Source organism: Vollenhovia emeryi, unplaced genomic scaffold (genome assembly GCF_000949405.1).
Source record: "Vollenhovia emeryi isolate VEMERY1.0 unplaced genomic scaffold, V.emery_V1.0 DF939178.1, whole genome shotgun sequence".
In the NCBI taxonomy this organism is placed as follows: Eukaryota; Metazoa; Arthropoda; class Insecta; order Hymenoptera; family Formicidae; genus Vollenhovia; species Vollenhovia emeryi.
Window position 1 is genome coordinate 346,712 of NW_011967188.1, and position 24,919 is coordinate 371,630.

Genomic DNA, 24,919 nt, shown 5'->3' on the forward strand with positions numbered 1-24,919 from the left:
TGATACCGCGATACGACATGTTGTTTCGCGTGGTGCGTCGTTTCGTATTGCGACTGATTGGAAGAACCAGTCAAATGTCTCACCGATAAATGACGCAGAAATCATCTGAATGCAATATTTGCTCTGACAGAGGAATCATTACAATGCGCATACGCCTATTTCTTATTAAACAGATTAAAAGTAACTTCAGTTTGTATCTCGTAAAGCGATAATCCTTCGATAAGATTCGATAATAAAGATTCAAAATTTGATTATAAGAACTTAAAAGCAAGCCGTTTGTATAACAAAAGCTTAAATCGCTATGTCAAAAAAAAAGAAGGAAAGAGATTGAAAAGATAATTACATATTGTAACCGGCACGCTTTGTTGTAAAAGCAACGTCTGAAATCTAAGCACAAAGTTAAATTTCTCGCGGATGCACGTCATTAAGTGATAGTAAATCATCGTAATTGAACTATTCATCTTCGTCTACTTCTTTCATGCACGTCTGCCTCGTTTAGCGCGTTTCTTATTTCGCTGCCTCGAATTAACTACGTGATTCACTCTCGGGATTGGAACGTATAATCGTTAATAGTTTATGCAACGACGTGCTGGAGAATTTCGCGGCAGTGCGGTCTCTTCTGCTCAAGACACGTTATCTCTCGATAGAGGCGGTTATTGTTCCTCGTAAGGCGGAAATGAGCTGAGCGGCCCATCTTGGCATTGTCAGATGCAACAGTGCCGATGTCGGTTCGCATGATGGTGAGGATAGAAACGCAGAACGCAATTACCGAGACTCCATTAAGACGACAACAAAAAGAAGACTGTTGTACGCTTCCCGGTATCGAATTGTTATTTTTATAACGAATGCATCTCAATTATTCGCTGCATTGATAACCAAATTGAGATACAAATTACATTCTATTGGATCGGCCGTCAATTATTTTGCAATGAATTTAGGATTATCGAAAATGTCGCAGCGAAGTAATGGCATGTCGAAATATTAGCACGCCCAGTATACTCTAAATTGCAGCGAGTAAATTTATTACATATCACAAACAGGTTTGGATCACGGATATAACGCGATATTTGAATTTTCCGCGTCAATGATAATAAGATTATAGGTATGAACCGTGTGCTTCATGATCTCGTGTACATGGCTTCCAATTAAATCGGTCTTTGTTAATTCTACTACATTATTTTGCACTATTATACCTTCTGCAACTTTGCAAAATTACAAGAATAATTTAAGTTTTGGACTAATCGTAACGAGTAGTCCAAAACTTTGATATCTCGGCACGTACAACTTTGTTTTAAAAAAAACCCTAGCAAGAGACTAATTAGTTTGCCATTAGTGCGCGATCTTCTTGCGTCGTGAGGCGGCCGCGAGGAGAAATTGTCCAAGCAAGAGAATCGCTGCAGCGAAATACCGCCAATCGGCGCGTTTCTCCGCCATAGGGGCGTCACGTCGCTCAGAGGGAAGAGAATGGGATGCAACGTGGACGTTCGAAACGCGTGCAGAATTTCTAATCTACTTGGTACACCGCGACGTGGGCGCGTACGCAAATCATGAAAGTGACAAAGCGATCGGCACGCCGACGTGTACGATTAATTCCCAGGGAGATCGATGCCCAGCACAACGCGCGTTGCCGGCATCGCGAAATGTTACCCGACGTCCTTGCCTACACCATGTAAATTAAATGCGTCTACGTCGAACAGAACATGCCGAGGACGTGATCACGTATTCGTTAATGATACGGTAGCTAGCAGCATCCATCGGTCCATCTATCTTTTTCATCCACGATCACTTTGCATATAAACGCGTATACTTTCTCTCTTTCCTTTTCAGTTCTCTCTCTCTCTCTCTCTCTCTCCCCCTCTCCCCCCTTTCTCTCTGTTTCTGTCTCTCTTTCCTTGCCTTCATCCCCTTGCTCTCCCCTGTTTGTTTCACCATGTTGTGATTAATTAAAACGACCAGTGAAGAGGGACGATGTTGATTAAATAATTAACACACAATCGAGATTGGGTAAATATAATTGTATTTATAAATTTATAATATCGTATATGTAGCTATAATATAAGTGAAATACTTATGATCGACTGTATACCGGCTCGTCCAATCAATATTATCCATCTTGCTCTCGTCCTCCCCCTTTCTCTTTTCGGCATAGTTTAATCACTACGTGGTCAAACTAAATCTGAATGTTACTTGGAATCAATACGACATATACGTGTATGGAACATATTGACATGGCGTAATGCACGTGCTCGTTGCGTGCGTGGCTGCATGACGTATGCAATACCTGCAACGAGAGAACTACTCGGACATGCAACCGAGCGTTTGCCGCGAGTCCATCCGTATATACCTGCAATTCTCGCAATTTATAGTATCTGCAACGCGTTGCACCTGCAACACGTTTGTCATAAATCGGCCGGTTCTACGAATCGGTTTCGCGGGGCTATCCAAAGTACAAGGCGTAATGCGTACAATATGTTTTCTATATTTGCGAACACGAATATCGTAAATCGAATGTAGAAGAAGGCTCGCGAAGCGAACGTTTTATAACGTCGAATTTATAAGGCGTTAGCGAAAAGTATATGGAATGTAATAAACATTTCAGATTATATGATTATTTATGATTATGTAGCAAAAAAGAATATGCTACGTTAGTTTATAAAATAGAAGATTATTCTTTATAAAAATAATAATTTTTTAATCTGGTTTAACTGAACAAGAAAGGAACTAAAATGGTACAAATAATTGCAAGATATCAAGATATCCTCTGTTTTATTAATATATTTCATGAATATTATAAATACAGTTCTTGAAAATATTTGACGTAAACCAAAATATCTATGATAAATTTTTACATTTATTATATTAAATGAAAAAAAGGTAGCTATGACAGAAACTCAACATACTCGTGTATTGACAAAGTGAATATACTGAAAAAACTAGAAAAAGAAAAACAATGGGTGAGATCTACGGATCCCTAAACTGCATCGTAAGCCTACGACGATGTGTAACACGTGGTGTTGCACGGTGAAGCATGCATAAAACATGAGAGGTCCAATAGACTGTGTTACGAATCAGAATTATTTATTGTGGTTTGAACCATGCGATTGTACCGTGCATTCACAACGCGCGTCTTTTGTTCTCTTTCTCCTCTCTCTCTCTCTCTTTTTCTCTTTCTCTTTCTGCATCCTCGAGTATGAAAATGGAACCAGACATTGAAAGACAATCATAAAAAGGTTGAAAACCGCTGTTCTAGGGCGACATTTTCGAACTAAACCCAAAGAACAAGAGATAGAGCGTAGAATACACGACGCGCGCATTTCCCAAGTGGAATAGATCAACGTTTGCCGCAACCGCAGGGTCCTCTGCTCATTTGCACGATATGCGAAATGCATGATACGTACGCACACGTTTTTGGCGTTATGTATTAGAGTTATGTATTTTAGTATGAAAAAACATTGAAAATATCAGATTAAAGTGAAGAAAAAATTCTCTTCTTAACAAGACAAATACTATTTCCCTACTATTGTAATCGATTTTAAAAATATCCATACTTCTGTCTACTATTCAAATACCGTTTAAAACATCAATTAACGATTATAAAGGCGACCATAAAGTTAATTTCGTGATGTCTTATCTATTCTGGAAATCCTGAAATTTAAAAATGAAATTTTTATGTTTTTTAGGGGGAGCATTCGTATTGATTTACATCACACATTAACTTTTGCGTGATTATATAAGAATAATTATATATGTATTGTAATGATTATAGCAAAGCAAAGTTAGTACTTTGAATTTTACATATCATCGGCCTAATTAGAAAACCTCTTAACTCACACAATCACGTAACTTCGGATAACCGGAATTAGGAGGCGGGAGAATCAGTAGGAGGTTAGATTTGATTTTCAAGATTTTTAATTCTTTTTAAGGAAAACTTATTGTTTAACAATTTTTCTAAACGGTACAAAATCGTAAGATATTATAAGTTGGCCGAAATAAATATCTTAATTTTGTAAAAAATTGGAGTTGGAGAGTTTTGTAATTAGACCGACGATGTGATTCTGCCGTATATTTGCGTTTGAAGAATATATTTTATTGACACACAACTTATAATATTTCTCCCACGCGTACCGGATCTTCGCGCTACTGACTCAAGATTTCGCTAGCATCTGACGAAATAAACTCGTGTAATTAGTTACGCGGTACAGTCTGGTATATCGGCGTGATTTCAGAATGTGTATCTTGCCAACAAATGGTTGCAATCAGCTGGTACCAGCGACATACCGACACGGCCATCTCTCTTCAGCTTAGTACCCGAATGCCGGACTTCGAAAGTTGAATTACGTCGTATTTCGCGTGAGTGGTCGGGAATTAATGACGCTTCGCCATTTCTGTTTGCTTGTCAGCTGTTCGAATATTGTTTGTACATGGATCATTCTATTTCAATTTCAATCCTTCTCTGCGGAAAGTTTTCGGAGACTGGTTTACTGCATGTATTGTTATGTAACACGTACTATCAAACTTACCTCTCTATCACAATATCGCTAAATTCTAATGTCTTAAACATTTATAACAATTAATACATTTTTATTACATATCTTTCATTTTAGATGCCTCTAACATATGATTCTAATATATTTTTATTAAAAATATATTTGCTCCCGCAAAATACAATACATGCCAGTTACAAGTTAAAAAATATGATTTTTCGCATTTAATTATCTCCTTCGTGATACTACAAACATCGCTAGAAATTATATCTAATGATTGTTCGCACATCGTACAGTTTATAAGAATATCTATTAAAGATTATTTAATATACAACCAAATTAACGACTAGATAATTATGATCTCTTATCGAAATATTTAAAGATCTGAAATCTGAATCGTTTTCCATGATCTTGTTTGCGTTTTGAATCTCATCAGTTCGATCGAGTCTGCGTGAACGAAAAATTACACAAGCCGCATATTTCTGAATTCGTTCCTTTAACAACGCGACATATCAAAGCAGAGCTTCAACGGGTGATATTAATGTCAATACGACATAACGATTTTCATATCAGGGAAAGAGAGAGAGAGAGAGAAAAAGAGAGAGTGACGAGCCGACGACCGGCTGACTAGATAGATTCTTCTCGGTATCCGAGACACGCTTCCAACAGTTCCACCGGAATTCCCGATCAGTTTTTCTTCCCTCGGGCGAAGGAAAAATTTCCGCGATTGAGAGAACGGAATTGACGCGTCGGCGCAAGCAGGAAGGAAGAGGCAACCGATGGCGCACGGCGAAGAGACCGAGATGTGCGAGGAGAAGAGAAAGGAATAAGGAAGCTTCAGAGACACGAGATGACGGCGCAGAGTCGCACGCGGAAAAGAAAATTTCGCGCTCCGCGGCATACTGATCCCTTTTGACATGCGACTTCGTCGTGGGATTGTGCGCTCGTATATTCCTTTCTTTCCTCTGTCGCAACCCCGTGAATTCTGTGTCGGGATCTCCCGAAGATTGCCGGAATTGCTGGAGGTCCGGGGAACTCCCGTGCTCACCTATCGCTGACTCGATGAAAGTCAGGATTACCTGCACAAGTGCTCCAATTCGTCTTCGGTCGTAGAACAATCGACTGCAACGGGCTTTACGTCCGCGGCGCTCTCAAATGGAACTTCTGTTGGCGTTACGTGACGGGACTTATGAAAGAGAAGTCTGTACTCGGTACGTCAAATTTTTCGATATACCCCCCACGCGAATTTCTTATATTTACAGCGTTACGGAAATTTGAATGACTTTTGAAATGTCCGTACCCGTACATACCTTGGAGCTAAAAATGCGCGTTAAGTAGTTTTCAACGGTTTTCAATGCATTAAAGAGTTTTTCAATCGCGTGCCCTGTTTGTTGAAAGACAGATTTACAAATCTTTATTTATTGTATATCAAGAGAAGTAAGGTTGTAATAATTTCTAGAAAGCGCGTGTAAGGAGAAACAATGCGGCACGAAATAACCGATAAGGCAACCCGCGAAGTAAAACTTGCACCGCAACTTTTTAGTGGAGAGTATCTTCTCCTTTTCTTTCTTTAACTCTGAACATCACGTGTCTGAACATTGCGGAGGTGCTTCTCCCACGGTATAAACTCAGAAAAATTTGTCATCACGAGTTAGTATCTAACTTGGTGATCCTCGGAACACGAGCAACGTGACTTTCTTCATCACCGTGCGCGCCGCGCGAGATTCTTCGTTCCCTTTCATTCTCAGCTTTCCCATTCTCTCGCCCGCCTTTTCTCTTTCCGCCTTGCGACGAATATCCATGAAGATATTCAACGCATCCGACATTGTCGGATTGTACCGCGAACTTTGTCGGTAGCATGAAGTGCACCTATAGAAATTATCATTATCAAAGTTGAAAGAGAGTACAAAGCACGAAGGACTGTAACCATAAACGGAATGCTGTTGGTTAAGTTGGATCAGTATCCGTTATGTCGTTGTAACAGAAACGGGAGAATCAAAATTGGCGTGTTCTTAAGCAATTCTTGAGGAGTTTACAATTATGAGAATTGCTTTCCCAACTATTATAATATAAAGAAGAGACGACGAGAGAATTGATTTTATTTTCCATTAAGAAACAATTCAATGATTAATCAAATTAAAAGTTTGCAAATATATTTTTAGGATATAAATATTCTTACACAAAAGATGTAATAAAGTTCCGCATTTTATATTGCTCTGTAACAATATCAATATTAATTTGGATAAAAAGAAGAAAATTATCACAATCTTCTGAAAGGTATCTATTATTTCTTTGTCTATTCACGATTGTTCCAATGTGGAACAGAATAACGGAGCGTACGTTCTATTCGGCAATATATTGAAAAATACGGGACATATGATTATCGTAAGTAGCCGGTAATACCAGTTCGAGGATGTCGTGTATCCCGACTGCGCCTGTTGCGGGCGTAAATGCATATTTACGTCGAATATTGGCCGTTATTGGCAGGTTGGCTGAATGTCGATAACCTGAGCGATGGCCCATAACGGGAGAATGCCAGCGAATCGATTAAATAAAGTCACGAGTTACGATCGGGTATGACGGGTTGAATACAAAAAGCGGGGAGAGACTCGCCAGAGTGTACATAATATGAAAATACGTGTATGTAAATGTGGCGCATGATGCCGTAAACAATCATGACAATTCGAATGATGACACGCCGTGTGTGTTTAATATATGCGTCGCTGCTCTCTCGAAATGCTAAATGATACAATATGTGCAACACTTGTTTCGTATTTATTATAATATGAAATACAGATTTTCGTTAATTTATGCTCTCGTATATTCATACATAACAAACAGCGAAAACTGTCTAAACGAAGTGAAACACTGCCGGCTGCTTCGTATTAATTTCCCCAAATTTCGAGATACAATTTTTCATTAAATAATTTTTCACTGTGAAGCGTTGTGTTCCCTTGTTAATAATATATATTTTTTTCGCACATTTTTACAGAACTGCCTCTGGTGACGGATTCGATTTCGACGAAATCGACGACGGCGGCGAAGCGATCTGTGCCGACGGATGCACCAATGCTGAACTACATCTTTGACACGCACAGCACTCTGAACAAGCATCAGCATCATCACGATCACAAATGGGGCCCTCACTTCGAAGGCGTGAGCTCCAACATTACGGTGCAGGCTGGTGCTAGTGTCACGCTTGATTGTAGGATATCGTTGCTGCAGGACAAAACCGTAAGCATGAAAACGCACACTCAGTCATTCTGTTCACTCCTACCCTTCGTGCCTCGTATCTGGTCGCCCGCAGCTTTTAATCACTGCTACAAATGCACGGCGCAATAATTCACGACTAATCTCAGAATATTTTGCCTTATTACACCCCGGGTAAGCTACGTTTAGCTTATTATGATTAATCTGCTGCGACGCGCGAGTGCGTTTGTACATTTTAAATTCCAAGGAACGGAATTAAGGAGAAATTCAAGTAATCGCTACTGGGGCGACTCAGCTATTCGCACATCTAATCTGCACACAATAATTCAGTAGTAAAGTGTTTGGTAAACTTTATATAACTGTTTCTCCATTTTGACGATTGCTTACTCGACATGACTTAATCTTCGTATCTTATATTAAAGATAAACGCGCGTATTTTTTATTAAAATTTTTTTAAGTAAAAGAATTTAACATGTACAATAAAGAGCAACGACATTTGATGTATTGCAGTGTTACCTCGCGTACAAAGCTACGTTGACTTTATCCCCAAGTTCCACTACTATGTTCATTTAGATTGCATTTATTGCTTTAATGCAGTTACAAACCGTATCCGCATTATCCACGCCCCAAACTATAGAACAAATTATGCGGTCAGATATCGGTTGTGCGCGCATGAATCTCTCTGGCGCTTGAACAGATAATATCCTGTTACATAGCAGCAATTTATAATATAGCTAACCAATAGCGTAAATTTGCAAATTACATATTTAAATATTTGTTTTCATACGCAAAAATTTTTCATCGAACTTTTTATGGAAATAATTTAGTAATTTTTATTGAATAAATTATTTTCTGAAGAGGACCAGTATTACTGGCCGAAACGTTGTTTTTTCTATTTAATAAAAAAGAATTGCCAGTATAAGGTCTCTCTCTCGTTTAAATACTTATTAAAATTCTTAAATTATTTTCTTATATATTAACAGCATAAGATTTCGACTAAGAAAGTGTAAAAATCCACAACTTAATCGAAATAATTTTTTAAGAAGTAGACAATTCTTCTTATTCTTAATTCCTTAATGTTTTGCTGGATAAATAGAATAGATTTAACATTAAACGATCTAGACGAAGGGGAAACCGCTGAGGGCATTGTGGTGTATAGATTTGCAGCATTACTGGGCATTACTGGGCATTACTAGAAATTTTTGGGCATTAGGCCTTGCTGGGGCATTATAAAGATAAAATAAGATAATAAGATAAAGTAATGCCCAGTGGGCATTGGTGTACAAGATTTTGGTCAGCGGTTTTCCCTTTGGATCTAGATATACAGTTTTGGTACAAATACTTTTATATTATATATTTACCAAAATGAGGGATACATTAATATATTTTTAGTTATCTTCCTTACACTTTTGAATAAAATGAAGTAATACATTTTCAAGAAAAGCGAAAGTGTTAAAAATCAACGGTAATTTATATCTTTACATACAATATCGGACAGTAAATGTGCACATATCTCCCAAGCGCCGATAATACCCGATTAGCTCCCATAGATCCATATAGAAGATGTATGATATTACATGCATTTAATGGGGCTTCGGTAACACGCTATTCAGTTTACTTGGGTAAACTGCATTCTCTACTTCATATTCGCTATGTCTTAATCTGATCTTGACATACACTTCTATAAATCTCAATTAATTGTCATTTACTATAAGTTTACATCATACAGATAATCCAATCTAGTTAGAAATCTCGCGTTGTTCTTTATGATAAGAAAAAGAAGCAAACTGGAAAGAAATATTGGAAAAATATTTGCTTTATGTATTGTTCTATTTGCTCTTGGTTGTTACACAAGGGATTATCTATCTGATGCAGATCTGAAAAAATGGTTTTTATTTTCAGTTAATTAGCTAGATAATTGATGAGATTCTATTAAATGTTTTTTTTATTACTGTAACTTCGCAGTAAGAACATTAGCCGGTGTTGTGAAAATAAAACATATATCGCTAGAAGAATATTTTTACAGAAAAGGAAGCAGTACGGTGCAAACATGCTCGCATATAAAACGCGTACACATGAGAATTGTCGATACAATCGGAAAAATCCGTACACGGACGATTGTCTATACACCTGTTGATATTTTTACGCGCGGTCCTTGGTGTTGACTGGCGGCTAGACATTTGGGTCAAAAAATATCCAAGTCTGTCTTTGGTGGCCACAAATACAGCTGCGTCATATTTGTACGAAACATCAGCATCACGAACGATGTAAAGATAATGAAAACGAGCCAACTGTGGTGATTTTTTGTTAAATAAAAAAGTTTGGCATGCAACGCTCTTCAGGAAGATGATTTCGTATGCTCAGGTATCCTGGCTGCGACGACAGGAGAGTAGCGAGAAGATGAGATTACTGACAGTGGGCCAGCAGACGTACACGGGCGATTCGAGATACACCATCGAATTTCAGTACCCGGACAACTGGCGTCTGCGTATCAAACGTGTTAACAGCAGCGACGAGGGTCAATACGAGTGTCAGATCAGCACCCATCCACCAAAGTTCATTTATGTCAACCTACACATTAATGGTAAGTGATAACGTGCATTAACGGTCACTGCTTGACATCAACGTCGCGACAACAATGTTGGTAACGACAGTGACGTCTTACCGAACCGTGTAACTTCGGAAAACAAAGGTTTCTCCGCACGTTTCTAGTTCACATGCTCGCTTTGAGTAAATTTTATTCTCTCTTTACGCACCCCGGATTTAAATTCCTTGTAGAAAATGTCATTTGTGGATTTTTCTGAATGAACTCTTTTTGAGCAATTTGACGCAATTTGTTTTATCCTCTTAAAAGAAGCGGAGCAAAGTACGAAAACTTCTCCACTATTTACTCTCTCTCAAGCTTACATGACTCTTTCTTTCGTTTAACACCTTTTTGCTCCAACCCCGTCGTGTCTGAGACGAATTTAATGTAGCATTGCGACGAACAGAGGGAGGATGTAAAAGAGATTTTAAATAGTTGAGATAATTGTAATTCAAGTTTTTACTTTGCCTCTCAAACGAAAGACTTGGCGAAACGTAGAAAACTAAGTATATATTTTAAAACAAGAATAATGGAATAAAATTGCGTTTAGATTCTTTGAAAATAAGTGATAGATGGTGATATAAGCGAGAATTAAAACGGCACTGATTACACTGAAAAGCCAGAGGGCTTTCCTTAAATCGTACGTTTCTTCAATGCCACATTCGCGCTCATTTGAATTTAGTAAAAGAGCGAAGAAAGACGGACGCGATATATCTCCCGGTAATACCTTACGATTCAATATTCTAACGACAGAGAGTAGACGAGAAGAAGAGAAACTCAAATTCCGCAATTCTGCTAGCGATCGGACAAATTGCCTCCGTCTGCAATGTTCTTGCGGTGGAGATCGCTTAAAAGGATAATTGAAAACGAAGTGCCTTGTAGTTGAGACGGACGGGGGATAGAGGAGAGAGAAAATCCACGGTCCGTTCAGTTCGGAAGGACGGCGCCGTGCAAAGCGGAAGAACTTCATCTCGTTGTAGTCCGGTAATCGAGGTGTGTCGAGCAATTCGGCGAAATGAGAGTATATAGAAGTGGCAGCTTCGGAGAGCTAGAGCGAGGAATGGAAAATTGTAAACGGCGGGGAGATTTCTAATAAATGTGAGAGGAAAAACTGCGTAATTTTAAAGGCTAACGGTGCAATAACAACAAAGGCGTACTGTTAAAACACAACGGCCGGCATCATGAAATAAGAATAAAGGCAGACGACGAGGACGTTTATTAAAACGTCGCGAAATCGTAGCTCGAGGAAATACAAAATATTCCTGCCACCAATCTGTACGATGCAACGTCAAAGTAACACCGTGATTATTTCACATCTTTTATAATCAAAGAAAATATGTTTCAAATTCAAAACTAGTAAGTACGGCGCAGAGAGGGAGAGAGAGAGGGGCTAAAAAATTTCTAGTAAATCTCTAAGTAAAGACGCGACGTCGTACTGATGTAACCTTCGTTAAATCGTATAGAATGGCAGGGTCACGAATAAAAAGAGTTTTCTCTCTTACTTATTTCCCGGTTCGCGCCGCGCGCGAAATCGTAGCTCGAGGAAATACAAAATATTCCTGCACCAATCTGTACGATGCAAAGTAACGTCAAAGTAACACCGTGATTATTTCACATCTTTTATAATCAAAGAAAATATGTTTCAAATTCAAAACTAGTAAGTACGGCACAGAGAGAGAGAGAGAGAGAGAGAGGGGCTAAAAAATTTCTAGTAAATCTCTAAGTAAAGACGCGACGTCGTACTGATGTAACCTTCGTTAAATCGTATAGAATGGCAGGGTCACGAATAAAAAGGCAAGAGTCTTCTCTTTTACTTATTTCCCGGTTCGCGCCGCGCGCCTTTGCCGATGTAAGATTATATCGTAAGCTTTCGCTTCTACGGGATAAGACGGCGGTAGCTTCTTCGCGTTATAGTCGGGAATCTCCTAACGCGAGTTCAAAGGGATTATCTACTTAAAGTCCCTCGCACTTATCCTCGTAGCATTCCTCCATTCCCGTAATTTGTCAAAATAATTCCTGCGGTGTGCGCAACGTTCGTCGATCGCCTTAAAGGACTGTTACGTGTATTTAAAATAGATTTTTGCGAATAATTAATATCTTATTCTTCCATTTCGAGAGTGTAGGCGCACACGGTGATATTATCCATTGATTTCGCGCTGCCTACTGTCGAGATATCACTCGATATTCGTACAATTAAAATTTAATCGTTTTACCCTGTTGATACCTTTGTGTACGAGCTTTCATGGGATCGTTTGTAACGCGGTCCAAAACCGTCAAATGCCGTTGAAAGAACGATATATCGTCGAATCGCATATTCTCATTGGCCCCGGCAACCTATTCTCTTTCTGTATCTGTTCAGCTCTGAAAGTCAAATTACGGTAAATACAATTGACCATTGTGCGAATCTTGCAGTCGGGTTTTATCGATGGATCTTGCGCGGTAATTAACGCCGATAATTAACGCAAGAGATATGAATGCACCCTATCCGACTATTGTCGCGCGTTCCAATCGATTATCAGACCTGCTTTTTGAACAGAGTGGATTTCTCTGGATGTGGATAGATATATTCGAACAATGTAATTTAATCGAACTTTTGAACGTACATTTATTATTATTATTGTTTATTACAAGCTCATAATTATTTACAATTAATATGATACGATATGCAAATACTATAAATTTAATTCTACTGCCGTCGGTATAATTTTACATAAGAATGATTTTATTGTATCCGAGATAGAATCAGTGGCGAGTGATCGCGACTCGCCTCACAAAGAAAAATGTAAAACAAGTAATCTCAGTCCTGAACATTACCGCTGGATCATATTTGAGGAACGCTAGGATCGTTGCTGTGCTGTAACGGGCGCACGTAAAAGGAAGGATCAACACTTAATCCGTGAGGAGGCTGAGATTCCGCAAGATAAAGTAGTCGAGACTTTGGTATGCAGTACTACTTCCTCGACCTCTATCTGCCGTTCGTCTTCCTATACGCCTGCCGTCGATCTCTCTTTCTCTGCTTCCATCGCTACCAATTTAGCCGACGCGTGTTCTTTTTACGATGTTAATAAAAGAAGATGTTACGATGTTAACAAAAGGGCGCACAAGAGCTTCAAGAATGAGATGCAATCTCTAATTTGCCTTTTGCCTTTTGAAGCATTGCCAGTGTGAAATTAGCTTTCCAATGTTAAAATAAAAATAACTTTCTCTAACTCGATCGCTCATCGCTTGCATATGTACGCATGTTTCGAATTTTTACACACTTTTAGTAACAAAAATTATTAACAAAAGAACTTAGGGGAACCAATTTTACATTGCCTCCCCCCCCCCGCTATGACAAAATAAATTGACCTGCATTTATTTATAACTTAATTATTTTGTTTAATATCGCGGGGTTAACTTTACATTGGTTGAAGCATTGAAAAGAGCAGAATAAATGTGTCTTAAATTCAAATGTAACAATAGGAAAGTTTCAAGTTCTTTGTTCTTTGCTAAAGTTCTATCACCGCATTTTACGCTGAAAGTGAGATACGAACGAACATTTTAGCGTCCTACTAAGAATAATTTTATTTGCCTATAAATTTTATTTATCTAATTTGTGTTTAAATGTTCGTCTCCTATAATGTTATACATAGAGTATTCCTACAAAGTGTTAAAAAAGTGCTGTTCTAGTAGCTGCTCGGAGTTGTATTAACTGCGAAAACGTACAGTACCTCGAAATTTGCAAGCGTTAACGTGAAATTATCAGGTAAGGAAGAAAGAAAAGGAAAAATAAGCGGAAAACATTTCCGGACACGGACACGGTGGTGGGATAGGAAAAATTTTATATCGTGTTGCGAAAAAGCATGCGAAATAAAATGCGGCATACCTCAGATGGGGAACGCGTAAAAAGAAAAAAGGAAACCGAGCGAGCGAGCGAGCAAGAGAGAGAGAGAGAAGGGCACGAGAGAGATTACATTTCGCGCGGTATTCATGAGGTCGAGTACCAGGTCGACGAGAGAACACCCTGATCTATCTGCGAAACGTTTTCCTTTTTCGTGATTTCTTTCGGTTGCCGTACATTACTTAGCTTCCGTGGCCACGATACAGCTTACATCTACAGGCACCAATTTGAAATGGTCCAGCCGGAACGGAAGATGGCGATGAGGATACGTGGATGAACCGATTTGCTCGATCGCGTTTGGTTCTCGTGTGGACAACCCAATGACGTCAATATGAGAGATATTTATTGGACCATAAAGTTAAATATTTGAAGCCGAATTCGATGTAATCCAATATCACGCTCGTGTGTTCGGCCGAATGTCATGACGTGTAAATTGCCACGGCGAGATCGACAAACTCGGCAAATAGTGCTGATTGTATTAGAATAAGAATCTGTTAAGTGATCATCAGTAAGATGAAATCATATTGCAATTATCTGCAGTAATGATTAAGGCAAAAATGTGCCATGATGAATAAAAGTTGTGTTATATTCGTAAAAGTAACTCACAAGCTTCAATTTCCATATTAAATTAATTGCCTTCGCTTGTCGATTAATTTTCGTCGACACTAAATAATAACAGACGGTGTCTTTGAAATCTGAGAAAACTATGCGATAATAGAATCGAGTATAATAATCTGAGTGAAATAATATAGAGAGTAATGATAAATCGGAAACAGAAAAGGAAGAAAAAAAAATCGGATATCAGAAGTTAATGGGTTGAAATGTGACTTTTCGAATGAGAGATAACTTTCCAATAAAAGTGCGTCGATATATGCTTCACGTAAATGTATCATGTACGAAACTTTCACGTGAGTTGTACTTAAATATTTAAACGAAATGTAGTAAGTATTTTTACTTTAATATGGTGACTCGAAAACTTGTTGTAAGAGGATAGAAACTTTAAGTCGACGATGCGCCTGGAAAGCTCCGAATTAGCTGCGACATGCCCAATTCTTTTCTCATTGACCGAAATTACGACTTCATAACGTAGTCAAATGTTCGCTGCGCGAAGTGATCAATGCGCTTGGAGAGTGTATTAATTTCGCTCTCTTTCCAGATGGTAGAAGCTATTATTATATTTCAAATGAGAATTATTCTTTCGGACAAATAAATCTGACTTTTGCTAATAAATTTGACTTTTTGAATTTTTCAGCGCCGTCCGTCCAAATAGTGGACGCCCTGGGCGAACCACTGCGGGACAAATATTATGAAGCTGATAGCACCATCGAACTATTGTGTGTCGTGCGTCATCTAGCGATGCAGGTGCAGTACAGCGTCGTCCAGTGGCTCCATGGCAATAGAGTCTTGAACTACGATACGACGAGAGGTGGTATCAGGTAATCCGAACTTTTAAATAGTCTTTTCTTACCGCTTAATGCCAGCTAAAAGAAATGAAGACAGTCCTCAAGACTGTCTAATCTCTTCTTTAACCAGCTTTTATATTTTTAAGCTGCTATCATCTTCCGTTCGCTTTTCTATCGCGTCAGAATCAGAACCGTTGTTTGTTATAAAATATATTTTTAGACAATGTACGTATCAAACTGGTAATAATTAATACGTTTTATCTCATAATGCCACAAGTAAGAGAACACATGGTTATGTAATTTTAAATTAGTATTGTAATAATATGTATGGTACAACCATACGCTGCGCCGGAAATTGCATGGGTGCGAAGAGGTCTTTAAGCTTAATAGCTCCATTATTCGAAATTTGCTTGCGCGAAGTCGTTCTCGCTCGAAATGCTTCTCGACAAATATGAGAAATGCATAATCTAAATGTCAGACAAACTTGACGCGGTTATGCGAGCAAAGTGTAATTAATTCACGAAACTTTTCCTTGTTTGACAGGCATTTACGCGCGGTTGAAAGACTCTGTGTCAACTTTCCGTAGAAACGACCGGGAAAAGTCAAATCTAGATCGCGCATGCACATAATTCTCGCTCTTTGTACGTCTCGCTTTTCGCGGGGCGTTAAAAAATACTTCCCTCGTCTCTCGCGGATTATATATTATTATAGATTCCTGCGCAACTTGGCTGGAACAGTAGAATTTCAAAGAACCGATTCTGGAGCGTAAGAATTCATTATTCGCGATCCGTATAATAGCGGAGAGATTCGCCGGCTCGTTCAACTGTCGCGCTGAATAAAACGCAGACGGAAATAAGAAAAAGGCAAGAGCGACACGCTGTCATATTAAGCTTCGTTAATATATAGTTCGTTCCACGCTGTTCAATGAGATATGGGATATAAAACATTCCATTATGCAACGTATTCCGGTCGTTTCACACGCCCCGTTCAGATCGAGTCCGAAAATTTCACGAAAGTCGAAAAAAACTCACGAAATTTCATCCCATTTATCTGTTGTCGCATATTCACGTTTTTCTTGTCTCGTCCAGAGCGTCACTTTGTTAAGTATGATAAATGATGTAATTTATCACGTTGAATATATGCTCATAGCTGCAATCCCAAAAAACGGAACGAAATGAAAATCTGACGTTCACGAGAGATGTGAATTTATATAGTAATGTACTTACACGCCTTTGACAACTTGTTTATTTTATTGCTGCTAAAAGTAAGTCGTATTTCGGAATCATCTTCAATAACAACGAACTATTTTACGATAGACAAAGAATATTGTGAGACAAAGAATATTATCGATATTAATGAATTGAGAAAATCATTTTTATATTTCATATATTTAAATTACCGGTGAAAAAGACCATCAAAAGGATCATAAACGTCCTTTGCCTTTTATATGCATTATATAAAAATTATATATGTATATTTCATGAACTGTAAGCTTTGGGGAAAACTGCATGCTTCTCTTGGATGATACTGAAAATTTGCACTTTTTATGAAACTTTCACAAAGCTTCCCGGGAAATTTATATTCGTATATCTGACAGCGCTGATGCGCAGACTGTCATCGCTTCCAGCGCGCCTTTTTGCTCGCGATTTCTCGGGCCAGGATACAAGAACATCCCCGAAGGACCCGAAAATACCCGTGCCGGTAGAGTGCTCATACGGAGTACCTACGTGGTGGTTGATGACAGCAGCCGCGAGAGTTAGGATGGCGGCGTGTCGACGAGAAAGGTTCCGGCGTTTGGGGGGCCGGTTCTTGGTCGAGACCGACGCTTCCGTGGGCCCGCCCTGGCAGTAAAGTTAGGTGCCGGTGAGACACGGCGGGACAGTAAATGAAATTAGTTTGCGTTGCGCGCTTCTGTACATACGACGACTGTATATACGCCAGGTCGTGGATCCCGCAGCGAGAACAGAATAGCGTCCCTCTGCGATCTGCCCGGCAACTGTACGATACCGACGCTAAATATTTTGCCCTCCGTGATACATTAAAATATTAATTAGTGCCCCCCTAAATCCTATAAGAAGTAGTTGAAATTAGAATCGTCTCGAGAATTTTTATCTCTCGGCTGTTACATCCCCCTTCGTTTCTATCTGCATCAGCCGTGATGTTTCTCGTTATTACGATAATTTCTTAAATATTATTATCTATCGTTAATATTTTGTCACGTTTGTCGCGTGAGTCAAGCTCGACTATGTCCGAGCCGATCGTGTTCAAATGTTATTTTTTGCCTCTGCCGCTTTTTCTCCTCGTTCGCTCTCACGTGGGACTCCCCGTAAAACCACAAACCCCTCCCGCCTCCCCACGAAAACACGTTGCACATGAAACTGCTGCAGTGCCATAGCACTTGTTTTCCCAATGCAGCCAGCGTCTGCAGCGGGGAAGCAAGCATTATTGCTCTCTCGCTTAATTTAACCTTTCGTTTAATTAATCACCCGATGTCTATCTAGCCCTCTCTGTCCTCTGTAATTTAACGACGCGTCGCTAAGATGATCTCGCGCTCTCAGATATTGTTGGATCCGGTACACCGATGGTCGACACCCTGGAAGAAATACTCATTAGAAACAGAAAGAGAAGTCGAAAATGTTATTTTCTATCAAACTAGAAATTAATCCCTTATCTTTAACAGCAAAACCTAGATTATATCTTGCTCCCACGGCACTGTATAAATATAAAATCTTTTCTTTCCCAATCTGTACCTAGGTCTGTTTACAAATTGTTGAAATCTATATAATGTAACGTAACCAATTAGTACACTTTACGGAGGCGAAGCACGGCAAATTTCTCGTTCAATTGGCCGATGTTTTCTTAAAAGGTATGCGTGTATGCATGCATACATTTTTGGACGTTGCTAAAGTAGCGATATAATAACAAATCCGAATTAATCGTTAATCGAATTATTTGCGAACGGTATCCGGGCTAAAGGTAACGTGACAATGAATTTATAGCGCTTAACATCGCGTTTAATTCATTAAATTACGGTAGGACCCTTGACGGCGTAACGATCATCGAATGGAAGGGGAACTCTGCACGGTGGAAAATAGCATTTTACGCAGTGTCAAATTACATTAAATTTTCGGGGTTGTAATTAAACCTCCGGTTACGACGACGATAGTAATGCACAAAGCGTGGCCGTAGTTGACCGGCGTTAAATCGAATTTTCCGCGCCGTCGAATCAATGTTATGTTTACGATCTATCTTAATTTATTTGTAATGTTGGTTTAACCTGGCCTAATCTGCACCGTGCACCGTGATAAAGGACACATTGCTCGCCTGAACATATTAGCTCTCTCGTGCTTTAACATTTTGTCAATGCCTGCGGTAGCGCGGTAATCCATCAAGTGTCCGCTGATTTTTTTGCACGCTATATGAAGTCAAAGTAAAAGAAGGGATAAAGAACATCATCAATGAAAGATACTGATGTTAAAAGAGGAAAGCTCTCTATTATGAGATAGGATTATAATATGAGATAGTAGAAATTTTCCGCTAAACAGATTTCACTCCAAGGGCAATACATTCATGGTGGGACCAGCAGATGCTGCCTATTAATTTAGCAGAAACTCTGCTGCCTCATATTATGAGCCTATCTCATAATAGGGGACTTTCCTCTACATATGTGTATTGTTGCATTCAAGTCTTGACGCACCACTGGACGCGTCGGAGACAAAGAATGTGCTATATAAAACACCACTTGAATTGCATCTAAAATTACAAAAACGGAAGTTGTTGATTTTCATTCGAAAATTCGTGCTTAAACATTTTCTTTAAGTAAACACGTAACTTCGCTATCACTTTTGTGAAGAGAGGACACCCCTTTTCCTGTAATATATCTTAAAAACTACGGTGCATATATCTGCTTTTTAATTTAATTATAAATGCGTAAAAAAAGAGTAGCGGTTTCATGAAAATTTTATATTTCATTGTGTACATTGTATGCAACTAACATTTAATCTGCATAAAAATGTAAAATGAGATATAATTAGTATTTGTTTTAATATTAAGCATGTAATTTCCATTTTGCACGGTTTCCCATCGTTGCCACATACGAGAACACTAACAGATTTATTATTGAACTGATTTTACATAACGAATACGTGCCAGGCCGCATCGGCAAAAAGAACATCCGCCGTGTCGATACCGTGTTGAATGATAAATTGCTAGTATTATACAGTACCAATGCGTTTCGGCTGATTGCGCCGCAAATAAAGAAATAACTAATCGCTTATATATGAGGTTAACAGCCGCATCAATTCATCGATCAAAGTAATGTCTTGCGTAATTAATCATCACGTTGCCGGCTGCGTTACACGGTGTTACGTATTGTCAATTTCCAAGCACCGCGAAAAAGTAACCGAATATCCGTGAGAGTATCTGTGCGTTTGCATATGTGAAAAAAAAACCTTGGATTTCACGCTTGCTTATTAAGCTCGCTGACGAGGGATAAAACAAAGGATAAGAGTTTAAAGCGATTATGAAGAAATATGGGCTTCTATAATAAATAAATATATAAATAATGTTTAACTTAATGCATGATACAGTCCGAATGCTGTAATTATTGTTCCGTAATTATTGTATTCCGCAACTTGGCCAATTGCCATTTATCATTGCATTAAAATTACGCGAGTCATACATACAGAGAAATTTTCATCGGTGACATTAATCCCATTACTTTAAGCCGGCACGCAGCTTACCTTTATTCGCAAATGCAATAATTAGTAACGCCAGGCGGTGTAAATCTCCTAAAACTACTGTTGTAGAATTAGCCAAAAAAAAATTACTCAGTACCGTAATCGTGGTAAAAGCGCAGCATCTAAGCACAGCTTTAAAGCTATTTAAAGACATAAATATCCACATTTAACTTTAGATTCGACCATGCTATTTTTTAAGCTGAGATCCCAAGATTCCCGGTAACTACTTTGTATTTTCATTTTGCGTTTCCGTATCGAATTAATTGTAAGAATCCTCTCACAAAGCTCCCGCGTTGCTCGATGCAGGGCGGCGGACGCTCGACGTCGCGGATAAACGAGCGATCGCCTGACGGTGTTCAGCCGGCCGAGGGTAACGAAAGCGACAAATTGCGACGGAGGAACTTTTTCGATTAAAGTCTCGCTTGCTCGGCGCGATTCAAAACCTTTCTCGGTCAAGTTTCCACTTTCAGCGACACGCAACCTAGCATAAATAAGGATGTTTTCTCCGCGAAGGATAGCGAAACTGCGGAAGCAACTGTAAAAGGGCAAGCTTTGTTTCCGTACCAGAATTTCACGCTAACCATTGTAGAGCGTAGAAGGAACAATGACTATTGAACAACAATTGCAACACGTGAAGTCACGTTGTAGGAAGTTGTGGGTGTGAGAGAGAGAGAGAGAGAGAGAGAGAGAGAGAGAGAGATGCTTTGCTACGGAAAATCCTGAACAGTCGCATTCCAATTAAATAAAATAGTTGCAGCAGCGTGAATCGAATCCTTAATTGCATCCATTTGACAAGATTGCCAGTTTAAATGATTCTTTGTGGTAGCTTTTACCCCCCTCTTGTCCTTCGTCCCTTTTCTTTCTTTAATGCTTTAGTTTACAAGCTCTCAAAAGTTGTAGCAGAATTGTCGCAAACAATATCGGTCTCGCACGGGAAAAAAAATCACGATAAATTCTAGGTGATTTAACGTAGCAGCACTATTACATGAAAACGTAAAAAGAGAAAACAGTTCTCCTTATCAAATAACATTTAAAAGACTTGTACTATCTCCGTAGGACACATGTCGTGGCGACAATACGCCCGGGATGGTATTGCCATAAAAGCGCACGCTTTTGTTCCGTGCGGTCACGTCTGTCGCGTACAGAACGCAAAAAGGAAACGCTAAAAATTTCCGCTGTGAAATATTTACCGGGCAAACGTTTGCCGCTCTAGCTGTCAAGTAGCCTTTAAAAGCGCGAACTGAAAGTCATGTTGAACACAGCCCCAACGCGATCGTCTCGTCAGAGCCGGTGGGATTGTCAGCAAAATTGTTATAACTTTTATAATTGTATTTTTTTTTAACTTTCGTCTGTCTCACAATTTTTTTTTTTATTTAAACGAATATCGTTACGTCCAGCTTTGATATTTCGAAAGAATATAAAAACGTAATCGTGATAAAAAGTGCGCCATCATCCCTCAATATTTGCCACTCTTCTGAAACGCTCCGAGTCGCTACTTGTACCCCGTACTCGTACAAAATGCTCGCTCGAACAATCACCTTTTTCCGCTAGTTTCTCACAAAAATAGGAACGTCAAGTACGGGAGCAATTTTCCGCAAGACGTCTCTGCTGCATGCAGTTTCACGCGGAAACCTTTCTCCCTCGAGAAACCGGGTATATTTCTGTCTGCAATTAGCGCACTTTAACGAAGTCATTGTCTTATTGCATTCTTCGTCCTTCTTTTCAACTTGAAATGCGATTTCGAGGCAAGGACGGGCCTCATTACGGAAACTCCTGCATCCAATGATTTATGCAGATCCAATGTACGGATAATGAATGCCGTTTCGTAGCGTCGATGCGAAATGAAGACAAGATGTATGTGGAGTGCTCAATGGAATTACATCGACACGAAGTTGTATAATCGCGAAGAATATCAATTACTGTATTTGGAAATTGTTTCGAATTTCGTGCCTTTTGTTTCCAACAATACATTATAATAACGCTACTACATATTCCTCGCATCTATAAAAGTAAATTCGCGAATTGTTTGTACGAGACTGAAATATGCAATTCGACGCAGCAAAGAAAAAAAAAAAGATCGTTGATCAATATGAAGTGTGTTATCAAGGTAGTTCGCCAGCTCCGCGCAAATATTTATTCAGCGGAACTTATTATTCGGTCTATTGTTTGCACAGAGTACAAACTGTTCTCGCGGGAGCCGATAATTTTGGCTCGATTTGCAATTAACTTACCTCCTTCCGCGTAAGAAAGTTCGCATAAAAGCGTGCGAATGGGGAGCGAGTGTGCCGGTGAGAGCGGAGATAGAAAAAAGCCGGGAAAGAAGAAAAGCGACTCGAGTGATGGAGAATCGGCGATTAGTCAGGACAAAGAAGTAAGATGCAAGGCCAGTAGAACTGGCAAAATTGAGGAGTTCTCGTTAACCTTAGGAGATGCCCTCTTCTTTCGCGCTACAGCGTGCGATTTCGCGACTTCGCGCTGGCAATTTCGCTCGAGGAGTTTCTAAGGAATGTTTCCAAAAAAGCGCACCACATTTTTAATCTCGGACGTTACTCATTAGCCATTTAACAGCTTTGTGGCGGACGCCTTCTGTGATTATCGTAGATACACCAGACTTGCGTGATAAGAATCTGGGATATGCAGACTCTAATGACGCATTGCCACGCGACAGAAAAGTCGAACACACATGTATTCATATTACTTTCAGCTTCGTCGTCAAGAGCGATACGAAATACGAAAACTCGCGGGGCATTGAAATTTCAACGACGTATGTACACCTGTTGTAGCGTGAAAACGGACCTGATGGAAGAGGGGGCCAATTCGACTCTCAGCATAGCTAAGGTCGGACCTTCGGATAGCGGAAATTACACCTGCCAACTTACCACCATGCCGGACCAACCCGCCACAGTTCACGTGCACGTTTTAAACGGTGAGGATATTTTTGTATTTCCGATATTTCTCGATTGCTCCTTTATGTAATCGCTTTTATGCATGCGAAATTAACGATGCTGTCATCTCGTTGGTTAGCTTATACAGGGCGTATCGAAACTGCTCTAATGTGGTTATTCTTTCCATTTAACTTATATTTATTTATTATAACAATAATTGGAAAACAAATGCTCGACTTGGAAACTTAACGTAAAACTACTTGTCACATGATATTCTGTGAACGCAACGAAACAAAAATTAGATTATAATTTAACAGTCTTCTTTATCATGCGTTTTATTATTTTAGTTCTTTTGAGTTGCTAATTTACTCACTTGTGTTAGCTAATTTGGCAGCTTTCTTTCTGTACTTCGCACTACCGTGAAGTTTATTTCTAAAGTAGCGTATGCCTCAAAATGACTGTAGAAATGTTAATTTATTTACGCGGTAAGCTACACTTCACATTTCGCTAACGCGGAATAAAGACAGTACCAGAGGTAAGAGTGTATGTAACTAAACGTACTTGTTTACGTTGAAACGGTTAGAACGTTTATTTTTGTTTCTTTGACGGCGCTATCCGGACGCTACGGTTAAACAATGTCTAAACAGTACAGGAATTCTATACCGTACCACCCTTCTGTGCGTATGCGCGTTTCGTTCAATTTGAAATTGAAATTTGTTTCGAAAAATCTACCGTTAAAATTTTGTCTGGTTTTGAAACAACCTCTGCTTGTGAAAACTTGTCTCAAACGAATCGCTGGTTAACATGATACGATACAGACTGGCAACAGTTTATAGGGGAGAATCGCGCCGCAAGTCTTAAGTAATTGACGAATTCACAACATTCGCCAATGTGCGGTATTCGCGCTTGCTCTATTACAAAAGCTACAGCCGAAACGTTTATGTATAACTCTCTGTCTGCACAGTAGCTACTAGACTCGGCTATTTATTACCGAAGTACGTGCTTTTGAAGCATTTAATATTTATCTTGAACTGCGCTCACGGATGCGCCTAAAAGTCCTCTGGTGTTTGACTCCCGCAAGAAAGTTCGCATGTCGGAACTTGTTATAAAGGATCTTCTTAAAACGCTTTCGCGCGGGAACTCGCGACGAAACTAAGTACGCAAGTTGAATTTTCTAACTACACAGACAAACTTCGCACAATTGCTTTGATGTTGCGACTCACGCATTATGGTTTCCAGATTAATCTTTATCGAAACTCTCATGATATTCTTCATGTGATGCCGTAGGCGATAGAAAGCTCTCGTAAAAGTGTCCTATATTTTTATTATACGTTTGTTACTTATTATTAGCTATTTTCTTACGTTTTTCTCAAGTAGGTACCATTTTTATTTGCAATTTGTGATCTTCGTTACTTGCAGGTATTCTCGTTACAAAACTAAAACTCGTCATAACAAATGGAACAACTTTTCGTAAATTCGTAATTTCGCAAATTCGTTTTTCTTAAATAAAATAGTTTCGGACTTTCCTATTTTCGTTCCAACAAGATGTTAGAAATGCAGATATGTATCTCATAGTCACGACATTTCCATTTCACGAAGATAACAGAGAAATTCGCTCGACACGTTTGTCGATGACGAAGAGACTCACTTTCTGCGACGTGCAAAAATAATTCGTTCATAAATCCAAGCAGCTTTCAACATACACGATCACGTCTGCGTCTTCACCTGGAATCG

General features: G+C 39.2%; 1 protein-coding gene across 5 annotated transcripts in view; it reads left to right on the forward strand.

The window, feature by feature from the left end:
• LOC105563288 (limbic system-associated membrane protein) overlaps positions 1-24,919 on the forward strand; it is a 139,165-nt gene that overhangs the window by 111,644 nt on the left and 2,602 nt on the right. For 4 of the 5 annotated variants that reach the window (XM_012014754.1, XM_012014757.1, XM_012014755.1 and 1 more), the window contains 4 exons: positions 7,477-7,718; positions 10,059-10,278; positions 15,411-15,594; positions 23,084-23,226. In XM_012014754.1, the coding sequence (XP_011870144.1) occupies positions 7,477-7,718; positions 10,059-10,278; positions 15,411-15,594; positions 23,084-23,226 (789 nt within the window). Of the gene's footprint in view, positions 1-5,231; positions 5,696-7,476; positions 7,719-10,058; positions 10,279-15,410; positions 15,595-23,083; positions 23,227-24,919 lie in introns of those variants that run through there. The other variant, XM_012014758.1, reaches the window with a different exon arrangement.